Source organism: Petaurus breviceps, unplaced genomic scaffold, assembly GCF_028583685.1.
Source record: "Petaurus breviceps papuanus isolate PSGF00001 unplaced genomic scaffold, PetGlider_PUasm1.0 138, whole genome shotgun sequence".
NCBI classification, from domain to species: domain Eukaryota; kingdom Metazoa; phylum Chordata; class Mammalia; order Diprotodontia; family Petauridae; genus Petaurus; species Petaurus breviceps.
The window spans coordinates 23,087,062-23,109,352 of NW_027185694.1; the positions used below are offsets into that span (position 1 = coordinate 23,087,062).

Genomic DNA, 22,291 nt, shown 5'->3' on the forward strand with positions numbered 1-22,291 from the left:
TCCCGAAGGGGAGGGCGTCTTCCTACGTCGAGGGCCATCCCTCTCCCGGCGGTCGCAGTGGGAAGCTTGTGCAAAAAAAAAAAAAAAAAAAAAGTCCTAAAGCCGCAAGTTTCTGGTTGGTCGCCTAGCCGGAGTGGGTGAAGAGAGGGAGGAGCGTACTAAGTAAGAGTGTGGGCGGGCTCGGACGGGTTGTGATGGAGGGCTCAGCGGGCCAATGGCTCGTGGAGGGTGGGTGGCGAGAGACTAATTGGGGTTCCTAGAAGGCGGAGCCTGGAGCCTGTGGGCGAGAGCTAGCCGAGGAGGGGGGCGGGGCGGTGGGTCTCTGTGGCAGTGGGTGCTGGAAGCTGTGGCGGCCCTGCAGCAGGCTCTCCGCCGCGTTTGAACCGGTTCCTGAGCCGACCTGGAGACACTCCGCCTAGCCTTCCTCGGGTGCTCAGTCCTCCCTGGCCCCCTCTCGGCGGGACCCCCCTGCCTCCCCGCCCTTCCCGCCGTGAGGGGGCGGCCCCCACCCAGTCAGCCCGCGTTCGGCCCCGGGCTCGCGTCGGGGCGGCGGCCGCCCGGTGAGGGAAGGAAGCCGGCGCGGGCCTGAGAGGAGGTGGCGACGTCGGCCGTGGGCCAGGCCAGGTCGGGCCGGGCCGCGCCTCGGGGTTCTCTCGAGGAGGAGCAGGTGCGTGTCGGCCGAGGCAGCCTTCCAGCCCGCATAGCCGCCGGTCCGCCTCGGGGAAAAGAACTGGGGAGCGCCCCTCCCCCAGGATCTCTTCCCCCCCCCCCCTCATCTCACGGGTTCCTTCCACACCCCCGGAACCTCGGGCTCGAGGGGCACGGGGCTCTGGGGGAAGAGACCCGCGGACCCCTCACTCGCGGCTGGTGGAAGGGAAGCGCAGAGGTGGGGTGGGGATGAACAATGAGCTGGGGGGTGGGGGCACAGCTGCGGGAAGATGGGCATGAATTTAAATTATTTACTTTATCGATCCGGGAGGCCATATCTTAGCAGATCCCGGGTCTTTGATTTGAGGACCCCCTTCCTTTCCCCGCCCCCCAAAGAGCAAGAGAAAAGATCTGAACCTGGGGGAAGAGCGTAAAGAGGGTGGATAGGACCTGCCTAGTAATGGTTTGGATTGTGTCTTCGCAGATGCTCAAGATTGTTTTTGTTCCGTATAGAGGTATTTATATTTATACAGACACACACGCTGTCCTCTCTGAATCATTTCAGGGACAACCTCTTTTTAAGAAGGAGAGAGAGCAGTGAAAGTGAAAACCTGAAATACAGCCTAATAAATTTGACTGCTTTTCTTGCCCTTCTTGTGGTCACCTTTACCTCCCTCAACTTCACCCTGCTTAGCCAAGAGAACAGCATCTTACACAGGACTCTCAGTTCATATGTTGGGTTTGGTAGTTTGGCAAAACATATTTGTGGTGCTCCATAAAGGATATTAATAACTTGGCATCTTCTTTTATTTCAGGATGGAGGAGGGTTTTTACCAGGAAGATCAATGATGGAAGGTGAACAGGACACAGAGTTCCTTTTGAGAGGGTGAATCTTTTCCTGTACTTTCACCCTCCCTCTTCAACAACAACAACCCCCTCAGGGGATCGTCTCTTAGAGGTTGAAAGCTGGAACCTGTGGTCTTGTGTCTATGTGGCTGCATGTTTAGTATGCAGATCCTGCCTCTTTGCTAATGAGAGGGAGAATGGGGACCCAGGGCAGCCCTGTGAAGAGCTATGATTATCTGCTCAAATTCCTGCTGGTAGGAGACAGTGATGTTGGAAAGGGAGAAATCCTGGAGAGCCTTCAAGATGGAGCATCTGAATCCCCCTACGCCTACAGCAATGGTAAGGACTTGGGGAAGAGGGAGGATTAGTCAAACTGCACTGCAGTAGTAATTAGGGAGTATAAAAACAGTAAGATAAATTTAGTTTGTGCTCAGGTTACAACTCCAGATCTTTGCTGTTTATATATGTTTAAACTACTCGGTCTTGGCTTAGATTTTTGTTTTGTAGCCATCCAGGAAGCTGCTGCAGCTATCAGGGACTAGAATTAGCTCTTCTTCCTGAGCTGTTTTTTTTTTTTAAACCCTTCGTTTCCTAAGGATCAGCTCAAAAGCAAATTGTAATCCAAACTCTGTATCTTGACTCAGTCCTTAAATATCAGGCCTGGTAAGCAGTAAGTGTTTAATGTATATTCAATTTAATTACAACCTTGCTTTCATCACAGACACTATGTATCTGTATCCCACAATAGACTTTCAGTTTGGGAAAATGACTTTTAAATTTAATGCTGTCTATTGCAGATTTTGCATATTTCTATGGGAAAGGGGTGTAAACAGGGAATAAATAAAACCATTTGGTTCCTGCTGTGTACCCACTAATGTATAGGGTGTTCCAAAAGACTTTGGGACACCTTGTATAATCAGTTCTCTAAAAGTAGGTCCTGTCTAAAGCTATTATGGCTTTTCTTTTGTACATTAATACAAACTTAATCCATCTACCTCCTGTGAAATCAAGCTTTATAATGGAAACTGTGACACACCACTTACTATAGTTTTGAAGACTATAATTAAGAGCTGACAATTGGTATTGCCTTTTTCCTTCATCCTTCACTGTAGTTAAAATGTAATGCTACATTTGGAAAAAATGTGGGATCAATTTGCAATCTGTTTCCATTTTTTGTCATTTTAAACTAAGGTCCCACACCTTGCAGGGAGGTTGAACCTAGAACAAGCTACATCCTTGAAAATGACAGTTATGAGGTCTACATTTTGCTTTAGGTATTCTTTCGGGTAGCAGAAAGTGTAATTTAAAGTCCCCTGTTAAACACCTCTACTGAGCTAACTGCCCAGTGGTCTTCTAGATTCTATAAAGATGGACTCAAGGGACTTAAGGAAAAAAGGAGAATGGTTAGAAGGATGTGAAGGAGTATGAGTGTGTCAAGTGGCATTTCATCTTGTGTCAGTCATTTGATTGTGGCCCAGGTTCTATGATAGTCCTATTGTCATCCATTAGTTAGGGTTATATGACATGATTTTGTCAGGGTGTAGATCTAGTTGTCAGCATATTGTTGTTGTTGGGTGTGTTTTTGATACACATGACAGATGGATACAGTCAGATTGTTCCCATCAGGTGTGAAAATACTTAGTGTTCAGGAAATCAGCCTGCTGTGCCTTGAATAAAAATGCTTCCTATCTTGGTATTTTTAGCTCTCTCTTTTTTTTTTGAAACAAGATTTCAGGGTTAGGAAATGTTTGAAATGAAATGTGGTCCGGTGGAAAGACATAAGAACTTGAAATCAGAGGACATGGGTTAGAATCTCGACTTTATTAAATTTGGGCAGGTTACTTAAAGTCAAGTGGCTACAGTTTCTCTATAAAATGAGGGGTTCTGACTAGGTGCTCTAAGTCCCTTGCAGCCCTAAATTTTATGAACAAATAAATTAAGTAATTAAATCACTGCTTGTCCTCCTCAATTTAAATATTTAAAAATAACTGAGTGAAACCCAGTTAATATCCTTATTGAAATCCAGAATAACCAGTAACACCTGGAATGGATACATTATCCCAATGACTCTGCAATAATGTTGATTTAGCTTATAAGTCAGTATTGAATCTTTCCAAACACAGGTTTTTTTTTTTCGTGTTTTTTCTAAAAATACTGTTTTATTGAAAAATTTTTTGCTTTTTCCAGTCTACCTTTTTTCTTATGGGTTTGTGGTTTGTTTGTTTGTTTTTTTTTGTCAGTCTTTTATGAGCACTAATAGCATTGACTATTTGCTAATTTGTTGGCCTTCGAATAACAAATTATATTGTTGCTTCTTCATTTCTAAAATTTTAATAGTCATCAGGGTTTGGGGATTGATTGTACTGGAGCTAAATATCCCTCTTCCTGCAATAGATTCAGTGGGGACTGAAGCAACAGATTTCCTCTTAAGAGTCTCCAGAAAATGTATTCTTAAGCCTAACCTGGAGGAAATACTTTGGAGAATAAGAAGGGAAATAATTTTTTTCTGATTTAATCAGCCTAAATTTTTTTGGTTTTTAGGTGAGAGGAAGAAGTGTTAGGACTACTGAGAAGTTCCTCAGGAGGCCTAGGAGAATCCCAGTTGGGATCCTTAGTCCATGATATTAACTGCTGATTAATTAAAATGTCAATTTATGATATACTCTTCATGTTCAAAGATGATGCTACTGATTCAGACAGTAGGATTTATGCTATGAGTGTTTTTTCCAGTAGTGGCCTATGAAGTGAATGATTTTTTTCATTTATTAGACAGGTGTCCAAGGTTATGGGTTCTTTCTGGCCATGGAATAGAGGTAATAGAATCTTAGAAGTATTAGAAACCTAAGAGCTCATACATTCCAACCTGAGCATCTATGTTCCCTGCAACATATTGTCTTTCTATTTAATTTATTCTTTTAGGAATAAGACCCTCAATCCTAACTTCACTGGCACAATGCTGTAGCCATAGAGCTAACTAGATATGACAGAATTTACGATCTCTAGCTAATAATTTTTTTTCAGCCCCTTGAATCATTCAGCCTTCCTTATTTGTCTTTTTTGTTTACGTTGTAAGTCTAATTGCCACACTTCCTATGAGACTCTAAACTGAAATGTGGAAAGGATCTTGTGTAAAATTTTCAGATCTACTCAAAGTAATAGTAAGGAACAAAAAAAGAGTCAATGTTTTCAGTATTTGCCAACAGGAAAGTTGCCTGTATTGGAAAAGGTAAAAAGATCCTACAGTGTTGCAATGAATTGATGAATGTTTTGTGGACAGGTAGCATATGCCATTCTCTAATGTTGGTCTCCTTGTTGGCACATAGTAGAAAGGACAGATATAAAAGGTAATGGAGACAGATCTTCCCTTATACTGTGGGCTTCACTGAGCTGAATTAAAAGATATAATATGGTACCACTGTTGCCACTGATTAAACAGTTCTTTGAAAAAATAGATGACTAGGTTAGCTGTATTCCAATATTTATATGGATATCTGTTTTGCATTTTGTTATCTTTTGGCTGTCTGTCTGGAAGCTTGGGAACAGTCTAATTCTCAGGGTTCCACCCAAAATGACTGGCTGACTTTGAGGGAGTTGTACCATACTGGTGTGAATATAGGCCACACCTTTTCTTCAAATTAGGTTTGTAGAAAGCCTGAGAGCCACTTATAATTGATATTTTTCTGTGTATGTGTAGCCTTTCAAAGAGATTCTGTGTAGGGGGAGAGTCTGTATTAAGGCATGGCTTATATTTGGATCAATACAGTATTCTTGGGATGCTTTCTTATTTCCTTGTTACCTTATTAAGAGGTTCTTGTTTATGTTGCTTTCTCTTCTTTGTCCATTGGCTCAGAAATTGAGGGGGGTGAAAGTTTGTTTAGTATTATGCCATATTTCTTTTCCCTCATTGATTGAAGAGAGTTCATATGTTGTAGTGGTAAAATTGTCTAATACTCACAAATAGTATGTGACCCACAGCAAGTCATTTAAATCTCTCCAAGCTTAAGTTTTATTATGTGTAAAATGTAATAATGCATATGATAGAATCACAAGGCTGAATAGAATCATTGAGGCTTAAATGAAATAATGTATGTATTTGTATGATTTTTAACCCTTCAAGTGTTATATTGGGGATCCTAAAAGCCTTAGTGCTGTATTAAGCTATTAAAGCTTCACGACAATAGTATGAGACTATTAAAGCTCAACAGTGCACTAAGACTTTTGGGACATTCCATGTAAATGTCAACTCATTGTTATAGGTTTCTGAACTAAATTTCTCTCACTTTTTGGACTCTTTAAGTATCTTTATAGTGTATTGTAGTGTGTTGTATTTTCTTAGGAGAAATTATGAAGTAGTAGAAAATTCTGGAGAAAAGAACCTGAAGTTCCTGCCAAAGAATATCCAACTTCAAAGCTTTATTCTATGCCCTTGAACACCTGTTGTTTTTTTCCGTATTGCCATAATTGCCTCACTGCTGCCATCCTGCTATCAGAACAGTTAAGAGTGAGCAGGACAAGAAAGCTCAGAATATGTTTTTAGGTTTCTTCTTTTAGTGTGTAGACATATACTGTGCCCTCCCACCCAGGGAGCAAAAGGCAACCAGGAAGGTCCTTGACTTCTCTGAAAGGTGTGGCAAACACTTTGTTAAGTGCTGTTCTCTGAAACCAACCCTTTTTCTTTTATTGCAGTCAGATAACTTTATAAATTGAGCCTTGTCTAGCTTGTTCATTCAGACAGGTAGGCATGCAAGCATGTTTTGATCTCTACTGCTTCACAAACGTATGAGTCACTTTGATTATCCTTTTTAGAACTTGAAGCAATGACAGTGTGAATAGGGGTCTGGTGTCTAGGTAAGGCTGGAGAATAAAGTTTTTCATGGAAACTTCCTATAAAATGACATAGTAGAAAGAAGCTAAGGGGCCCAGTTCTGCCCAAATACCCTCAACAGAATAGAATTACTATTCATTCCAGTACTGTACCACTACACACACACTGCAAAAGCAAGAAGAAGAAAAGAAAAAAAATAGAAAACTTCCCTATTGTAATTTCTGCCTTTGGAGCCAGGCTGTTCCAAAGTCCCAGAGGCTACAGTGACCTTGCCATCTCTAGCCTTGATGCTAAAAGAAGGTAAGTGGCTTGTCCAGGGTCACAAACTGTTAGTACCTGAGGTGAGATTCAAATGAATTCAAAATAACTGAGGTCATCCAGACATCCACCTCAGTGCCTGTATCTCCACCCTGCCAGTCTGGGTCTCAAGGAGTCTCTGGCTCCAGTCCTACTACAGAGCCTGACCAAAATTCCTGGAAATATCTTGTCCATTCTTTTGTAGTTGTTCCACTTACACTTAATCTTCCACTTCTACTTCTTCCACGACGAGTTGAAACATTGATAGTTAGGACAGTCCTGTGGGAAGAGCTTTGACTCTAGAATCAGATGGTCTAGATTCAAATCCTACATCTGACACTACTTCTGTGGCCTTTGGCAAATTACTAAAATTTCCTTGGGCCACAGTTTTTTTAACAGTAAAATTGAGGGGGATGGGCTGTTAGTCTCTCAAATAACTTTCCAGTCCTTTTCTGTAATATATCAAATTAGTTATTAAAGACATCAAAGGAATGAATACAAAGAGAAACATAAAAAGATCTATATGACCTGATGCAGAGGTAAATAGCCAAGAAAACAACGTGTGAGCTGCAGTGTGAATGGAGAGAGTAGCTACCCCCCCCCAAAAAAAAAAGTAGATTTAACAAAATCATAGAGGTCTAGCGGGGTTCGAATAAAGAGATGTGAAAGGACACACCTAGTTGAGACGCCCACAGTTGTTATACATTGCATGTGTTTTCAGATTTTTTTCACTGTATTGGTCAATTTGCTGATTTTTTTTCCTCTAAAAAATACTATTATATGGGATGGCTCTTGGGGAGGGGAAAAGAATACTTGAGAATTAAGATGACACAAAAATCTTTATAGATAATTATTGATTATTAATAAATGCTATTAATATCAATAAAACTATTAATAAAACTTAATTTGAAAAACATTAAAGAAATCGGGGGATAAGACTAATTCAGATAAAAGCCTACTGTGAAAAAAACAGGGAAATTGTAAAGTGATTCATCATCTAAAAACATCAGTGAAAGTAGCAAATAATGTTAAGCAAAGATCAACAGATTTCTTTTTAATTGAAGGATAAGTATAAGATGCAATAGAATTTAAAAAGCAACCAATACATATGATGATAGCAGCTCACATATACCACTTTAAGGTTTGCAAAGTACTTTACACATATTATGCTGGATAAAATAACAGATTTAGAAGATGAAGATTAAACAAATTTATCATGATCTGAGATGATAATAAAAAAAAAGCAAGCTAAACACCAAGGAGCTGATTGGCAGAAATTTTGCAAAGTAGGACTAGATCAGGCAAACACAAGTAGAGAGCATATGCATTCAGTTCTGTAAGGGAACAGATGAGAAATCACCAAGTTATGCAGAATTGTGTAATGAAGATCATAGAACTTACAGGAGAAGTGGAATTAAGGGTACAACACTCAAACATCAGTGACACCGAAGACATCAAAAAAGATAGGAACGTAATAAAAACAATGGCACAGTTTTACATATCAAATGGTTAAGAATATTTAATAAATACTACAATAAATAGTGGTGATGTCCACATGATAAGCAGAGGCTTTGAGTCCACATTCTCTTAGGACTCAGACTGGTAAAGTAGAATAGCTGCCAGCCAATTCAAAGGCTCTCCTGCCCACTTCATGGTGGAAGAGGGTAGAGGAGTAAACTAATCCTCTTCAGACCACATCTGCTGAACACAAAATATATAATAAATGGTACTCTGCTTTGAAAAAGACCTGAAGATTGCTTGTGGAAGTAGGTGTTGGAAGGGTAACAGCTTGTAAATTATTGTGAAGTCGTACAGTTTTTTCTGTGTCCTCTCCATGTTTTTTCACAGATAAACTCGAATATAAGCAAACACAATATTTGTGTTATACTCAAATCATTCCCTAATGTAAAAACATCTCATTGGAACAAATTCATGTTTTCAAAATAAGTATTATAACAGAATTGACTATGTTTATCCTGATTCATTGAGATGCAGTGTTAAACTATAGAATTACAAAGAGAAAAAAGCTCCAATTATTGAGAGAAAAATAATAATTTAAATATTTAAAAAACACTTATTAGAATATCATCAAGACTTTTAAAAAACAATGAAGGAAAAACAAAATTGCACAAAAATGTGCAAAAGTCTTCAAAATATAAGCTTTGAGCCCCACATTTCATAATCTGAAGGCATGACCATGTTGTTTGAAAAGAAAGAGCATCCATAAATGAAGAGATCTCTATGTATAATCAGTAGAGAAGGGACTCCAGATTGACTGGATAAATTTTTAAACAAAAGTAATACTCTTTGAGCTTAATGTTAAATAACTATACTTTGATTTTTAAATATAGTCTTGTAATAGAAACAAATTAATTTGATTTACAAAGACCACTTTGGGAGGCAGTTAAGTACAAAGGAAAGGATCCTATATCTGTAGTCAAGGGAACTTAGTGTATTTGAAAAAGCCAACTATGAAAACTAGTAACAAAAAAGGGGTGGAAGAATAGAAAGGGAATGGTAATGCTATTTATAATGAAAAGGGCATTATAACTCAGAGAATTAAAAGATAAAGGATTTTTAAAAATGGAAATGTAACTTTCTTCATTAATTTAATGCTTAGATAAATATCACTTATTCTAGGAAACATTAAGAATAGTAAGAAGAAAAGGTCAGGAGCAGCTAGCTAGGTGGCACAGTGAATAGAGCACCGGCTCAGAAGTCAGGAGGATCTGATTGAGTTCAAGTCCAGCCTCAGACACTTGACACACTTACTAGCTGTGTGACCTTGGGCAAATCACTCAATCCCAATTGCCTTGCCTTCCCCCCTCAAAAAAAAAGAAGAAAATGTAAGAAGAAAAATCAGATTTATAATTTTTTTGTAAATAATAAGTGGCTGGAATTATCTTATTTAAAAAGTTACAGAATGGACCTTGAAACCCATCACTTTGTTGCTTACAACAATTATTTTCAAGCTTTGTTTCCAAAAAAACTCATGCTTCCTCATTTTTCATAAGAATACCACATGTACATATAAAATTTTCTTATCTTGCATATCATTCAAATACAAAATTGTAAATTTGTTACCATTTTGTACCACATAGAGCACCAGACCTGGAGTCAGGAAGACCCAAGTTCAGACTGGGCCTCAGACACTAGCTGTGTGACCCTAGGCAAGTCACTTAACCATGTTTGTCTCATTTTCTCATCTGTAAAATGAGCTGGGGGGGAGGGGGGGGCCCAGGTAGCACCGGCCCCAGAGTCAGGATGACCTGGGATCGAATCTGAGCTCAGACACTAAGCACCCACCCAGAAACACCTGGCCGTGTAACCTTGAGCAAGTTACTTAACCCCAATTGCTTTTAAAAAAAAATGAGCTGGGGGAGGAAATGGCAAATCACTCCAGTATCTTTGCCAAGAAAACCCCAAATGGGATCAACAAAGAGTTGGACATGACTGAAAATGATTTAACAGTAGCAATTATTTTTACTATCACTAGCTTCCCAACCCCCTCATACTACTCCATCCTGTCCCAAAAAATCCCATTCCTTACAATAAATATAGTCAAACAAAACAAATCTGCTCATTGACTATTTCTGGAAACTTATCTGGTTCACCTCTAATTCATTACTTCTCTGCTGAGAGATGGATAGCTTGAATCAGTGTTACAGACTTGTGAACGTCCTTTTCATTGTTAATAATTCTTGTCTTCTACAGTTTTATTTTACAGTGTTGTAGTCATTGTAAAAATTGTTCTACTGGTTCTGCTCACCTCACCCTGCATCAGTTCATGCACAGCTTTCAGGTTTCTCTGAATTTATTCCATTCATCATTTCTCATTGTGAGAAGCCATTCATTACATTAATGTACAATTTTTTTAAACCACTCGATAATTGGTGAATACCCACTTTGTTTCTAGTTTGCTGTGACAAAAAAATGATTCTCTAAATATTTTGGCACAACTATTTATTGATCTATTTTTTACAATTTTTATCCATAACTTTTAAAACTTCATTATATATGTGTTGAGAGAGCTTTAATTTTTGTTGCAAAGTTTTTGAAAACATCACATCAGTGATTACTACTTCCAATTTTTCTTGAGCATTAATTGAAATCAGTATTTTGCCTTCTTATGAGCTGTAGGAAAAACTCCATTTCATTCTTTACTCCCTTCCCAAACTTGACCTTTTTGTTAATTAGTTCAGTGTTTCATTTGCTAATATTTTAAAAAAATTTTTTTAAGAATTCATATAGCCATCAGTAAACACAATTGTTTATACACAAAAAAAGAATTAAAATATTGCATATGAATTGTCTCTTTCTGAACTTTCTTCTGCTGCTTAAACTATCACTTTTGTATTCACTTATACTACTTTCTTCTGTTCTCAGCTGATTTTCTCTTCAAAACAGTTATTTAGTTATCGTAAGGGGATGTTACTTCACTTAAAATTAGGGACAATAAAATATTTAAGACATAATTTTAAAAATGGTCTTTATTTGTATCTCTTGTTTTTTCATTGCCTACATTTCCCATTTTATTACTCTTCTTTCTCCTCCCAGAAAGCCATTCTTTATAAATAACGAATAAAGAAAACTAGGAAGAAAGAAAAAAAAGTTCCATAAAACTAATCAGCATATCAAAAATCTTATGTCATGTGCAGTATTCCACACCCAAGGACTAAAGAAACAACCCATAGAAAAGTAAAATAAAGATTATAAAGTTAAACATAGAAATAAATAGAAGAGAAAATGAAAGAATTTAATTTCATGAAAAGCAAGAACTTTTTAATGACTGATAAAATTGATAAACTAATAGAAAGCTTAGTTAAAGAAGGAGATGGCAAATAAAATTACAAATGAAAAAGGGACAGACTTAACCATGGAATACTACATATAATGATCTACTATCTGAAAAAAAATAAATTTCAAGTAAACTAAGAACAATAAAATTCATAGTTTAAAAGACTAATATTGGAAGAGGAAATAAGATAACTTATCAATTAGTTACCTCACACAAAAACCTGCCCGTTTCAGAATTACAGGTGAATTCTTTAGAAACTTCTAAGAAAAAGTAATTTTTAGGGTCATCACATTGTTTTTGAATATAGAGATGTACAGAACAGTCTCCTGTACTTTCTATGAGGAAAATATAATGTTCATTTTAAAGCCTTAGCAAAGATATCACTAAAAAGAAAAAAAAAGAATGGTTTTTTGACTGGGCCTATGATTCATTAGTGTGAGGGGCTTCTGGTGTGGAAACTCCTCCCATGAGTATAGATCTTCAACTCCTTTGTGATTTAAAGTCTTAGAGAGTTACCTTGGAGGCACTGAGAGGTTAATTGACTTGCCTTTGGTCACATAGATGGTATGTGTGTATTTCAGGCAAGACTTGAACCCAGGTGTTTTTATGATTCCAGGGCTAATTTTAGTTCTTTCTTCAGTATGCCATACTGCCTCGTTTTAGTGAATGGAAAGATAATAAATGCAACATTAACTCACAGCATGTAGTTATGCCCAGAAAAATTTTTTATTGTGACCAAGAAGGCTTATGTAAGTTTTATTCAGTATCAGAAAAACCATCAATATAATAAAACATAAACAAAGCTGTTCAAAGCAATAGGTACAGAAAAGGCCATTGATAAAACCCAAAATGCATTCATAGGTGGTAAGTAATCAGATATAGGTTATAGGAGAATTATAACCAATGGAGTAATTGAGAAAGAAGGAATGAAACAAAAAAAACACAAGAGAGAGAGAGCAAGTAGTTTGCTTCGATCTGCATTCAGACTATGTTGTTCTTTCTCTGGATGTGGATAGCCCTTTCTATCGTGAGTCTTTTGGAGTTGTCTTATAACCTTGCATTGCTGAGAGGAGTCTGGTCTGTCAAAGTTGGTCATCACACATACGATGTGTCCATAATTGTGTACAAAGTTCTCCTGGTTCTGCTCTCCTCACTCAGCATCAGTTTATATAAGTCTCTCCAGGTTTTTATGAAGTCCATCTGTTCCTCATTTCTTATAGCACAGTAGTCCATTGCATTCATATACCACAACTTGTTTAGCCATTCCCCAAGAGCATCCCCTTGATTTCTAATTCTTTGCCACCACAAAAATAGCTGCTATAAATATATATTTTGCTTTTTGGAAGGCAATTGGGGTTAAGTGACTTGCCCAAGGTCACACAGCTAGTTAAGTGTCTGAGGCCGGATTTGAACTTGGGTCTTCTTGACTCCAGGGCCAGTGCTCTATTCACTGCACCACCTAGCCACCCCAAGCTGCTATAAATATTTTTGTACATAGTCCTCCTTCCACTTCTGTGATCTCTTTGGGATGCAGCCCTAGAAGTGGTGTTGGTCAGTCAAAGGATATGCACATTTTTATAGCCCTTTGGGCATAGTTCCAAATTGCTCTCCAAAGTGGTCGGATCAGTTCACAACTCCACCAACAATGCATTAGTGTTCCAATTTTCCCACATCTTCTCCAGCATTTATCATTTTCCTGTTTTGTCATGTTAGCCAATCTGACTGGTGAGATGTGGTACCTAAGAGTTGTTTTGATTTGCATTTCTCTAATCAATAGTGATTTGGAGCATTTTTTCATATGATTATAGATAGCTTTAATTTCTTCCTTATCTCAGAGTTATTTTCATTTGCATTTCTCTGATCAATACTGAGTTAAAGCATTTTTTCATATGGCTATAGATAGCTTTGATGACTTCATCTGAAAACTGTTCATATATTTTGATCATTTATCAATTGGGGAATGGCTCTTTTATAAATTTGACTCAGTTTTCTATGTTTGAGAAATCAGTAGTCTTTTTTTGTTTGTTTGTTTGTTTTTTGGTTCAGGGAAGGCAGGGCAGTTGGGGTTAAGTGAATTTGCCCAAGGTCGCACAGCTAGTAAGTGTTAAGTGTCTGAGGTCGCATTTGAACTCAGGTCCTCCTGACTCTAGGGCTGGTGCTCTGTTCACTGTACCACCTACCTGCCCCAGAAAGCAGTAGTCTGGATAAATGGCTTTATTTTTAGTTTTCTGTGGTAATCTGCCATGTTTTGATCTTTTTAATTCATGTATTTCTCTTGTGATTGTTCTTCTAAATAAAGAGTAGTGACTTATGACTTAGGAGGCAGCTAGGTGCTACAGGGAATAGAGAGTAGTGGGCTTGGAATCAGGAAGACTAGTTCAAATGCGATCTCAGACACAAATAACCTCTGTTTGCCTCAGTTTCCTCTTCTGTAAAATGAGGATAACATCTACCTCATAGGAGTGTTGTAAGGATCGAATGAGATAATTGCAAAGTGCTTAGCACAGTTCCTAGCACATGGTGTAAGTGCTATGTTATTTATTGATGGTGATGATGATTGAAAAAGAGTATGCCTTTCTTTCTTCTTGACCAGAGTAATAGATGGCTTTCTAGCATTCAGATTCTGGGTTGGGTTAAAACATAGGAATCTTACTGGATAAAGAAGAACACTTTGCCTCCAAGATTGCTTCTAAAACCTATAGTGAGGTTGGAGGAAAGGAAAGGAAAAATTGTGTCCCAGAAGCACAGTGCCTGGCACATAATGAGTTCTTGATAAATGCTTGTTTGTTTGCCTGTTTTTCATTGCTTAAGCATTCTTCATTGGACGAAGTTGAGTGTTTAAGGACAAATTCTAATTTTTACAATGTTGATCAGATGTTTGATTCTCAAGTACTTATGTAGCAGATACGGTTCTTACTGATAACTCTGATATGATTAGTTCATAACTATTGAATTTGTAAAGAGTTCTACAGTTGTCCAGAAACCATGTTACCTGGTTTCATTTTGCTTAGATTTTATCACTGCCTCAGTCATTGACTTGTTGAATGTCCTTGGTTGATGCAGTTGACTTAAAGTTACATTGAAGGCAATATACCTTGGTTTCTTAATCTTTAAAACTGGCATTATGGAAGCAAGGAAAATAAGTACCAACCCACATGCCCAAAGCCAGGAAGAAATAGTGGGCTCTCTCCTTTTTTCTCTTTTGTGGGAATTAATGCCTATGAGTGAACTGATTTGCTCTAACAAGACATTTATGCCCTCTTAGCTTAATCAGTTGGTATGCAGTAGAAGTTCAAATGGGTAAAGCAGTAGAAGATGACTACATTTACTGTGGTGAACAAAGTTAATGCACATTTTGTGGTGCAAATAGAACTTTTATGACTTGACAATGTTTAAGAATATTTGTGAGGACAAATAATGGTATACTAGTTGAACTTCACCTATAGCAATTTTGGAAATTCTGCAGAATATTTAAATTGATCTTCATTTTGTTTTTTTCTTTTCCTGAACCAACTCATCTCTTTGAAGAAGTCTTTCTCATTAAACTATGTTTGGTACTAATTTACTCAGTCACACTAGCTACTCCTTTGCCAAAACGGTTTATATCTTTATAGCCATAATTTATTGTGCATCTTTTCTTATAATGTAATTTTATTTGTGGTTTTTATTTGGGTTTGTTCTGTTCTTCCGCTAGATTATAAACTCAATAAAGGCAGATGGGGTCTTTTTCCTTGATCAACTAGTCCACAACATCTAAAACAAGTTTTAAGCATACTGAATGCCTAATTAAGTGTTTATCACTGACTGACATTTTACCAGACCTACGAGTGTTTATCCTTAGTAACCAGTTTAGAGTTGTAAAGAAGTATAATGATCTTGTTTTCTTTGGTGTTTGTAACTCAGAAGACAGTCTTCTAAGAGCCATTTTTAGCTTAACAGTGCTATCTACTCATTTCTTACTGATATATTCCAATCCATCTTTGATAATTCTTATAAAGAAACAATATATTGTTAGCCAGTAATATGTTAACTCTTTATAATGCCTTTTCCTCTTGTAGCTCGCACTTTAGTCCGTCTGCACCTTATGATGGCAGTAGCCTCTTAACTGATCTCATTGCCCTTCACAATCCATGATTACTATTAGACCAATAATAGAATATTAGATCTGGAAGGAACCCTAAAAATAATCTAATTTAGCCTCTCCTTCAAAGTGAAAAATCCTTCTACAACATCCCTGAGGGATGGTTATCTAGTCTTTGATTGAACATTTAATTTTACATGTAGTGAAAGAGCTGAATTGAGAATCAGAAGCTTTCCCACACCTTACTTACCCAATAACTGTTCAAGAAGATCCTGAACTTCAGAACAAAGTTATTTCAGCAGGGATGGTATAACTCTTTAAATTTTTGCCTAAACAAGATTCTCCATGTAATTGTTATTTTAAATTTTATGGCTTATTAGATCATAGGGTCATAGATTTAGAACTGGAAGGGCTTCCAAACAATTTGTTACAAATGAGAAAACAAGTTTAGTGACAAATGATAGGCAGATTTTTTTTTTTAATATTAAGTCATGTATCTTGATAGATGAAGGGAATTTGATATCTTCTTGGGTGGTGGGGTTTTTTTTAACATAGAAGTTTTTATATTCATTTCAGATTGCCTGTCAGGTGGCCTAGGAGGTAGATGTATATGCCAGTCTCAGGGTCATTCCATTTCTTTTTCCCCTTCTCATGGACCCATGTCTCATAGTTTCTGAATCCCTTTTTGCCCCAGTTTTCCACTATGCTTCTGTCAGATAATCTTCATATAGTTAAAACTTCCTAGGTCAAGGTCAGCCATTTGTACCAGCAAACTTTCTCATTTCACTTGCTTTGGAATTAATTTCTTGTTGGTATATGATTAATTTATGTCTCTAAGTGTTATTTTCTATAACAACAAATATTGGAACCTCTCCTGCCCCAAAAGAAGAAAAACAACCAATATGTTGAACAGACTTATAACTATAACTATATGCTTCTGTGGCACTCATAATTTATAAAATTGCATGGTACAGGTAGTGTGTTTTTATATTTATTATCTCATTTGTTCTTCTCCGTCATTCTGAGGAGGGAACTGGAAGGAATCTTAGAAATTAATCAGCCTCTGCTCTTCATTTTGTATCAGTTATTGTATTGTGCTTATACAGTGATTCTTTTGACCCTTTAAGTGTTTTAAGATTACCTGCCCCTATGATACAGTGTTTTTGTTTGTTTTTAAACAATTGGGGTTAAGTAACTTGCTGAAGGTTACACGGCCAGTTATTATTTTTTGTGTAGGTGCCAGGTATCTGAGGCCGGAACCAATCCCTTGGGCTGGCGCTCTTACTCACTGTGCCAGCTGGCCGCCCCTATGATACAGTGTTTAAACATTTACTATGCGCCAGACACTGAAGTTACAAATATAAGTAAACAAGCAGAACGGTCTCTGCCCTCAAAGGGCTTACATCTTAATATGGGAAAGAGAACACTGAAAAGGGAACTGGAAAGGGTTTGGGGGAAGTGAATGTACCTGAACAGGGGGCATAAGGAGGAAACAAAAGGAAGTTGCTTGAAAGTTTTGCCCCCTCCCTTAACAAAATAAGGCACAAAGCTCATGTAACAGAGCTGTGGGAGCCAAAGGTAGAGTACAAATTTGCTGTGAGTTAGAAATGGGTAGACCAAGGGTAGGGAACTCAAGGCCATGTATGACCTAGGTTCTTGGGTGCGACCTTTTGACTGAGTCCAAGTTTTACAGAACAAATCCTTTTATTAAGGGGATTTGTTCTGTGAAGTTTGGATTTAGTTGAAGGGCCGCACTTGAGGACCTAGAGGGCCATATGTGGCCTTGAGATTGCAGGTTTCCCACCCCAGTCTAGACTGTGATGCTTTTTGAGATAACTGTTGTAGCAGAATTTTGGTGTTCATGTGACTTACATGGAGTGTTCACCTCTTGGCCCAGCTAGCTACTTGATCATTTCCATATTTATTCTCATCATTCCAAGTTCTGGCATAACCCAAGGGTATAATTGACTATTTCCTTATTAAGTTATATTAAAATTGTAACCTCTTATGCATTAGTTGGCTCTTAGCCTCTACTACAGTTTATTAAATATTATTTATGTTACTTAAGTTGTAGAAACTCTTCCCATTAGCAGTTACTCATTTCTTTTTATCAAGCCCTTTAATGTTATTTGCCATACAACTTATTATAACCAATAATTACACAAAGACAAAAATATTTTTGATGATTTTAGTTATGAAAAAGATCATAGCCAGAGTCAGTGTTAGTCTTAACTTCTCTTTACTTCTGGAACATAGAATTCACCTGTCAAAAATTTCAACCAGTTCCTCAAAAATCCTCTTATTTATTTCTAAAATAAGGATTAAACTCAATTCTTTCAGGAAATACGGAGAAAAAACCTCAGTTCTCTTTGTCCTTTCATAGACACTCTCCACGCATGGCTGGTAACCCTCCAGAATCATAGTCAACACTCTTCAATCTACTTATCAACTCCTCAGAAAAATTTTCTTTATAATATTTCTTCACAAGATAAGACTTAAAACATTTCTCTAAGGAAAGATTTCTACAGACTCTCTCTGCCTTCTCAGTTTCTCTCAAGCCACCACTTAACCATCTCACCAGAATGACAAACTCAGTCTTTTTACAGATTGAGTTAAAATTTCAGCTCCTTAAATTCTTTATAGACCTAAGTTAAAACTCATATGCTCCCTTCTAATTTCTCAAGGAATGGCATTTAAACTATCACTATTCAAGACTCCAAAGCCTATTAAAGAAGCAAATGTGTATGTGTATTTGCTTTTAATACTTTGTCACCTCCTTCAGTGTCAGCTGATATTTTTTGCTGTTGTTAGGGTCTACTTTTAGCAGTCCCACTTCTCTATAATTTGCTGCTTTTATTCTACAGTGAGTTAGAAACTAGATAACCATTTTGGTTAGAACTGTTAAAAATAAGAGTGAATAGGTCTCTTAAGTGAGGATCTGAAGGACTTTGCTTTGTGAGCAACAAACTTAAAATTTAATATGTGAACTTTTGGAAAGTTACTCAGAGGCATTTTTTGTTTGCTTGGTTTCTTTTGTGTTCTGGATAATTGTGTTTGCTGTATAAGTGAAATGTTAATTTAATACTTTAATATTTACGTTATCTCATTAGTGCAGGCTACAACCAATGGGAAGCATTATGGAAAGCACACCAAGCAGGAGTCTGAGCACTTGGGTTCAAAACACACCTTTGACACTTATTATTTGTGTGATCAAATTACTTAACCTCTCTGGGCCTCGATTTCTTCATCTGTAAAATGAGGGGGTTGGATTATTCTAAATCTGTGATCTATACTCATTTGCATCCTATTCATTTTCTTGGACAGATCCTCAAAAGATAATCTGCCCAACATTCTGGATGTCTTCTTTGAGGCCTTTTTGCATTTTGTGGAGACATACTGGCTCTCTGTCTTTTATCCTTCACTCTCACATCACTGGCTTACCTTCTTTTCTGGTTATATATTTCCTTAATGATATTTCATGTCATTTCTTGAGCATAGGTTATTATTAGAAATATACTGCAGCCTGTTCCTTCCCCTGTCCACACAACCCTTCCACTGCTCTTTTCAGTTAGCAGAATTTTGATTCCTTGGAGATTGTGGTATATTCCATGTTTCTCAACCATATATAATCTGGTCAGAGAACATTTGTATTGTAAAGATGTCTGGGCCAAACCAGAGATCTTTGGGAAGTGATTCTACTAGATAAAGGAAGCCCAAAGCTTCTCAGCCTGAGGAGAAGATGAAACCACGTCTGGGGCCATATCTTAGGATGACCTAATAAACAGGAGAACTTCAACAAAAGAGCAGCCAGGGTGTTGAAATGTTGAGACCATGCCACATGAATTTTTGTTGAAGGATCTAGTAGGGATATTTAGCCTGAAGAAAAGACTTAGGAAAACACAATGGGGTTGTCCTCGAACATTTATATGAAGGAATAGAAATGGATTATATTGTTTCTGTTGAACTCCACAGGATAGAATAAGAAAACAGTGGGTGGAAGGTACAGAGGGGCCAGGCAGATTTCGTGTTCATATAACACATAATCTAAGAATTAGAACCACCCAAAGGCAGAGTGGGCTACCTTGGGAGGTAGTGGCCTCTCTGTTATTGGATCCTTTAGCAAAAGCTGGATGAGCCTTTCTGGGGTATGTTATAATTAGGATTTTTGTTGGGATATGAGATGGGAACTACCTGTCTTCTGAAGTCTTCCAGTCTGTAATTCTGTGAACCATGTCTTGGTATGGGTAGCTCTTGAATTTAGAGTGAGTGGACTACATAATGTTCTTTAAAAAGGTTCTTTAAGTATTGGTGTTGTTTTGCCTTGACCTCTTTACTACTTTTTTTTTTAATATTTAAATTTTATTTATTTATTTTAGTTTTCAACATTCATTTCCACAAGATTTTGAGTTTCACATTTTCTCCCCTCTCTCCTCTACCCCCTACTCCAAGATGGTAAACATACTGATTAATCCTCCCCCGAGTCTTCCCTCTCTTCTATCCTTCCCATTCCCCCCTTACCCATACTTTCTTGTAGGGCAAGATGGATTTTTATACCCCATTGCCTCTATGTCTTATTTCCCAGTTGCATGTAGAAAAATTTTTTTTAACATTTGTTTTTAAAACTTTGAGTTCCAGATTCTCTCCCTTCTTCCCTCCTCTCCCATCGCCATTGAGAAAACAAGCAATTCAATATAGGTTATACATTTGTAGTTAGGCAAAACATTTCCATAGTAGTTATAATGTGAAAGACTAATTATATTTCCCTCCATCCTATCCCACCCCCCATTTATTTTGTTTTATCCTTTGACCCTATCCCTTTTCAAAAGTGTTTGCTTCTGACTTCCCCTTCCCTAGTCTGCCCTCCCTTTTATCATCCCCTCCTCTTATACCCTTCCCCTCTATTTTCCTATAGGGTAAGATACAGTTGAGTGTGTATGTTATTCCTTCTTTAAACCAAATACAATGAGAGTAAGGTTGATTCATTCCCTTTCACCTCTCTGCTCTTCCCCTACATTGTGACAGCTTTCTCTTGCCCCTTTTGAGATAATTTACCCTGTTCTAGCTCCCTTTCTTCTTTTTCCAATACATTCCTCTTTAACCTTGTAATTTTATTTTTTAGATATCATCCCTTCATGTTCAACTCACCCTGTGCCCTCTATGTATACATATACACATACATACATACAAACATGCATACATATACACACACATACCCTTCAACTGTCCTACTACTGAAAAAAGTCTCATGAGTTACAAATATCATCTTTCCATGTAAGAGTGTAAACAGATCAACTTTAATAAATTCCTTATGATTCTCTTTCCTGTTTACCTTTTCATGCGTCTCTTGATTCTTGTATTTGAGAGTCACATTTTCTGTTCAGTTCTTGTCTTTTCATCAAGAATGCTTGAAAGTCGGGGTGGCTAGGTGGCGCAGTGAGTAAGAGCTCACTGGCGTCGGGAGACCCGGGATTGGTTCCGGCCTCAGATACTTGGCACCCACACAAAATAACTGGCCATGTAGCCTTGAGCGAGTTACTTAACCCCAATTGCTTTAAAAAAAAAAAGAATGCTTGAAAGTTCTCTATTTCATTGAATGACCATATTTTCCCCTGAAACACGATACTCAGTTTTGCTGGGTAGGTGATTCTTGGTTTTAATCCTAGTTCCTTTGACCTCTGGAATATTGTATTCGAAGCCCTTTGATCCCTTAATGTAGAAGCTGCTAGATCCTGTGTTATCCTGATTGTGTTTCCACAATACTCAAATTGTTTCTTCCTGACTGCTTGTAATATTTTCTTCTTAACCTGGGAACTCTGGAATTTGGCTATAATATTACTAGGAGTTTTCCTTTTGGGATCTTTTTCAAGAGGTGATTGGTGGATTCTTTTAATTTCTGTTTTACCTTCTGGTTCTAGAATAGCAGGGCAGTTTTCCTTGATAATTTCTGGAAAGATAATATCTAGGCTCTTTTTGATTATGTCTTTCAGGTAGTCTAATAATTTTTAAATTCTCTCTCCTGGATCTATTTTCCAGATCAGTGGTTTTTCCAGTGATATATTTTACATTGTCTTCTATTTTTTTATTCTTTTGGATCTGTTTTATGATATCTTGATTTCTCATAGTTATTAGCTTCCATTTGCTCCATTCTAATTCTGAAGGAATTATTTTCTTCAGTTAGCTTTTGGACTTCCTTTTGCATTTGGCCAATTCTGCTTTTTAAGGCATTGTCTTTAAGCAATTGACTTTTTGAAACTTCTTTGCCATTTGAGTTAGTCTATTTTTTCTTTTTTTTAATTAAATTTTGTTTATTTTTAGTTTGCATCATTCATTTCCATAAGATTTTGAGTTACAAATTTTTCCCCATCTTTCCCCTACCCACCACCCCAAAATAGTGATCCCACTCTATACCCCCTCCCCCAAACTGCCCTCTCCTATATCCTCCCTCATTCCCCCCTCCGACTTTCCAGTAGGGCAAGATGGATCTCCATACCCCAGTGCCTGTAATATCTTATTTCCCAGTTGCATTTAACAAAAAATAATATGTTTTTTTAAACATTTGATTTTAAAACTTTGAATTCCAGATTCTTTCTCTTCCTCCCTCATCACCCACCCTTACTGGGAAGATAAGCAATTCAATATAGGTTGTACATGTGTAACTATGCAAAACATTTCCATAGTGGTTATATTGTGAAAGATTGACTATATTTCCCTCCATCCTATCCTGACCCCCACTTGTTCTATTCTCTACTTTGACCCTGTCCCTTTTCAAAAGTGTGTACTTCCAACTCGACCCCCC

General features: G+C 37.5%; 1 protein-coding gene across 1 annotated transcript in view; it reads left to right on the forward strand.

Annotated features, from left to right (window-relative positions):
- Positions 1–327: 327 nt before the first annotated feature.
- Positions 328–22,291, forward strand: part of RAB40C (RAB40C, member RAS oncogene family) — an 82,747-nt gene continuing 60,783 nt past the window's right edge. Inside the window, exons 1-2 of the mRNA XM_069108013.1 lie at positions 328–667; positions 1,464–1,833. Coding sequence (XP_068964114.1) covers positions 1,680–1,833 — 154 coding nt within the window. The 5' untranslated portion in view covers positions 328–667; positions 1,464–1,679. The remainder of the gene's footprint in view (positions 668–1,463; positions 1,834–22,291) is intronic.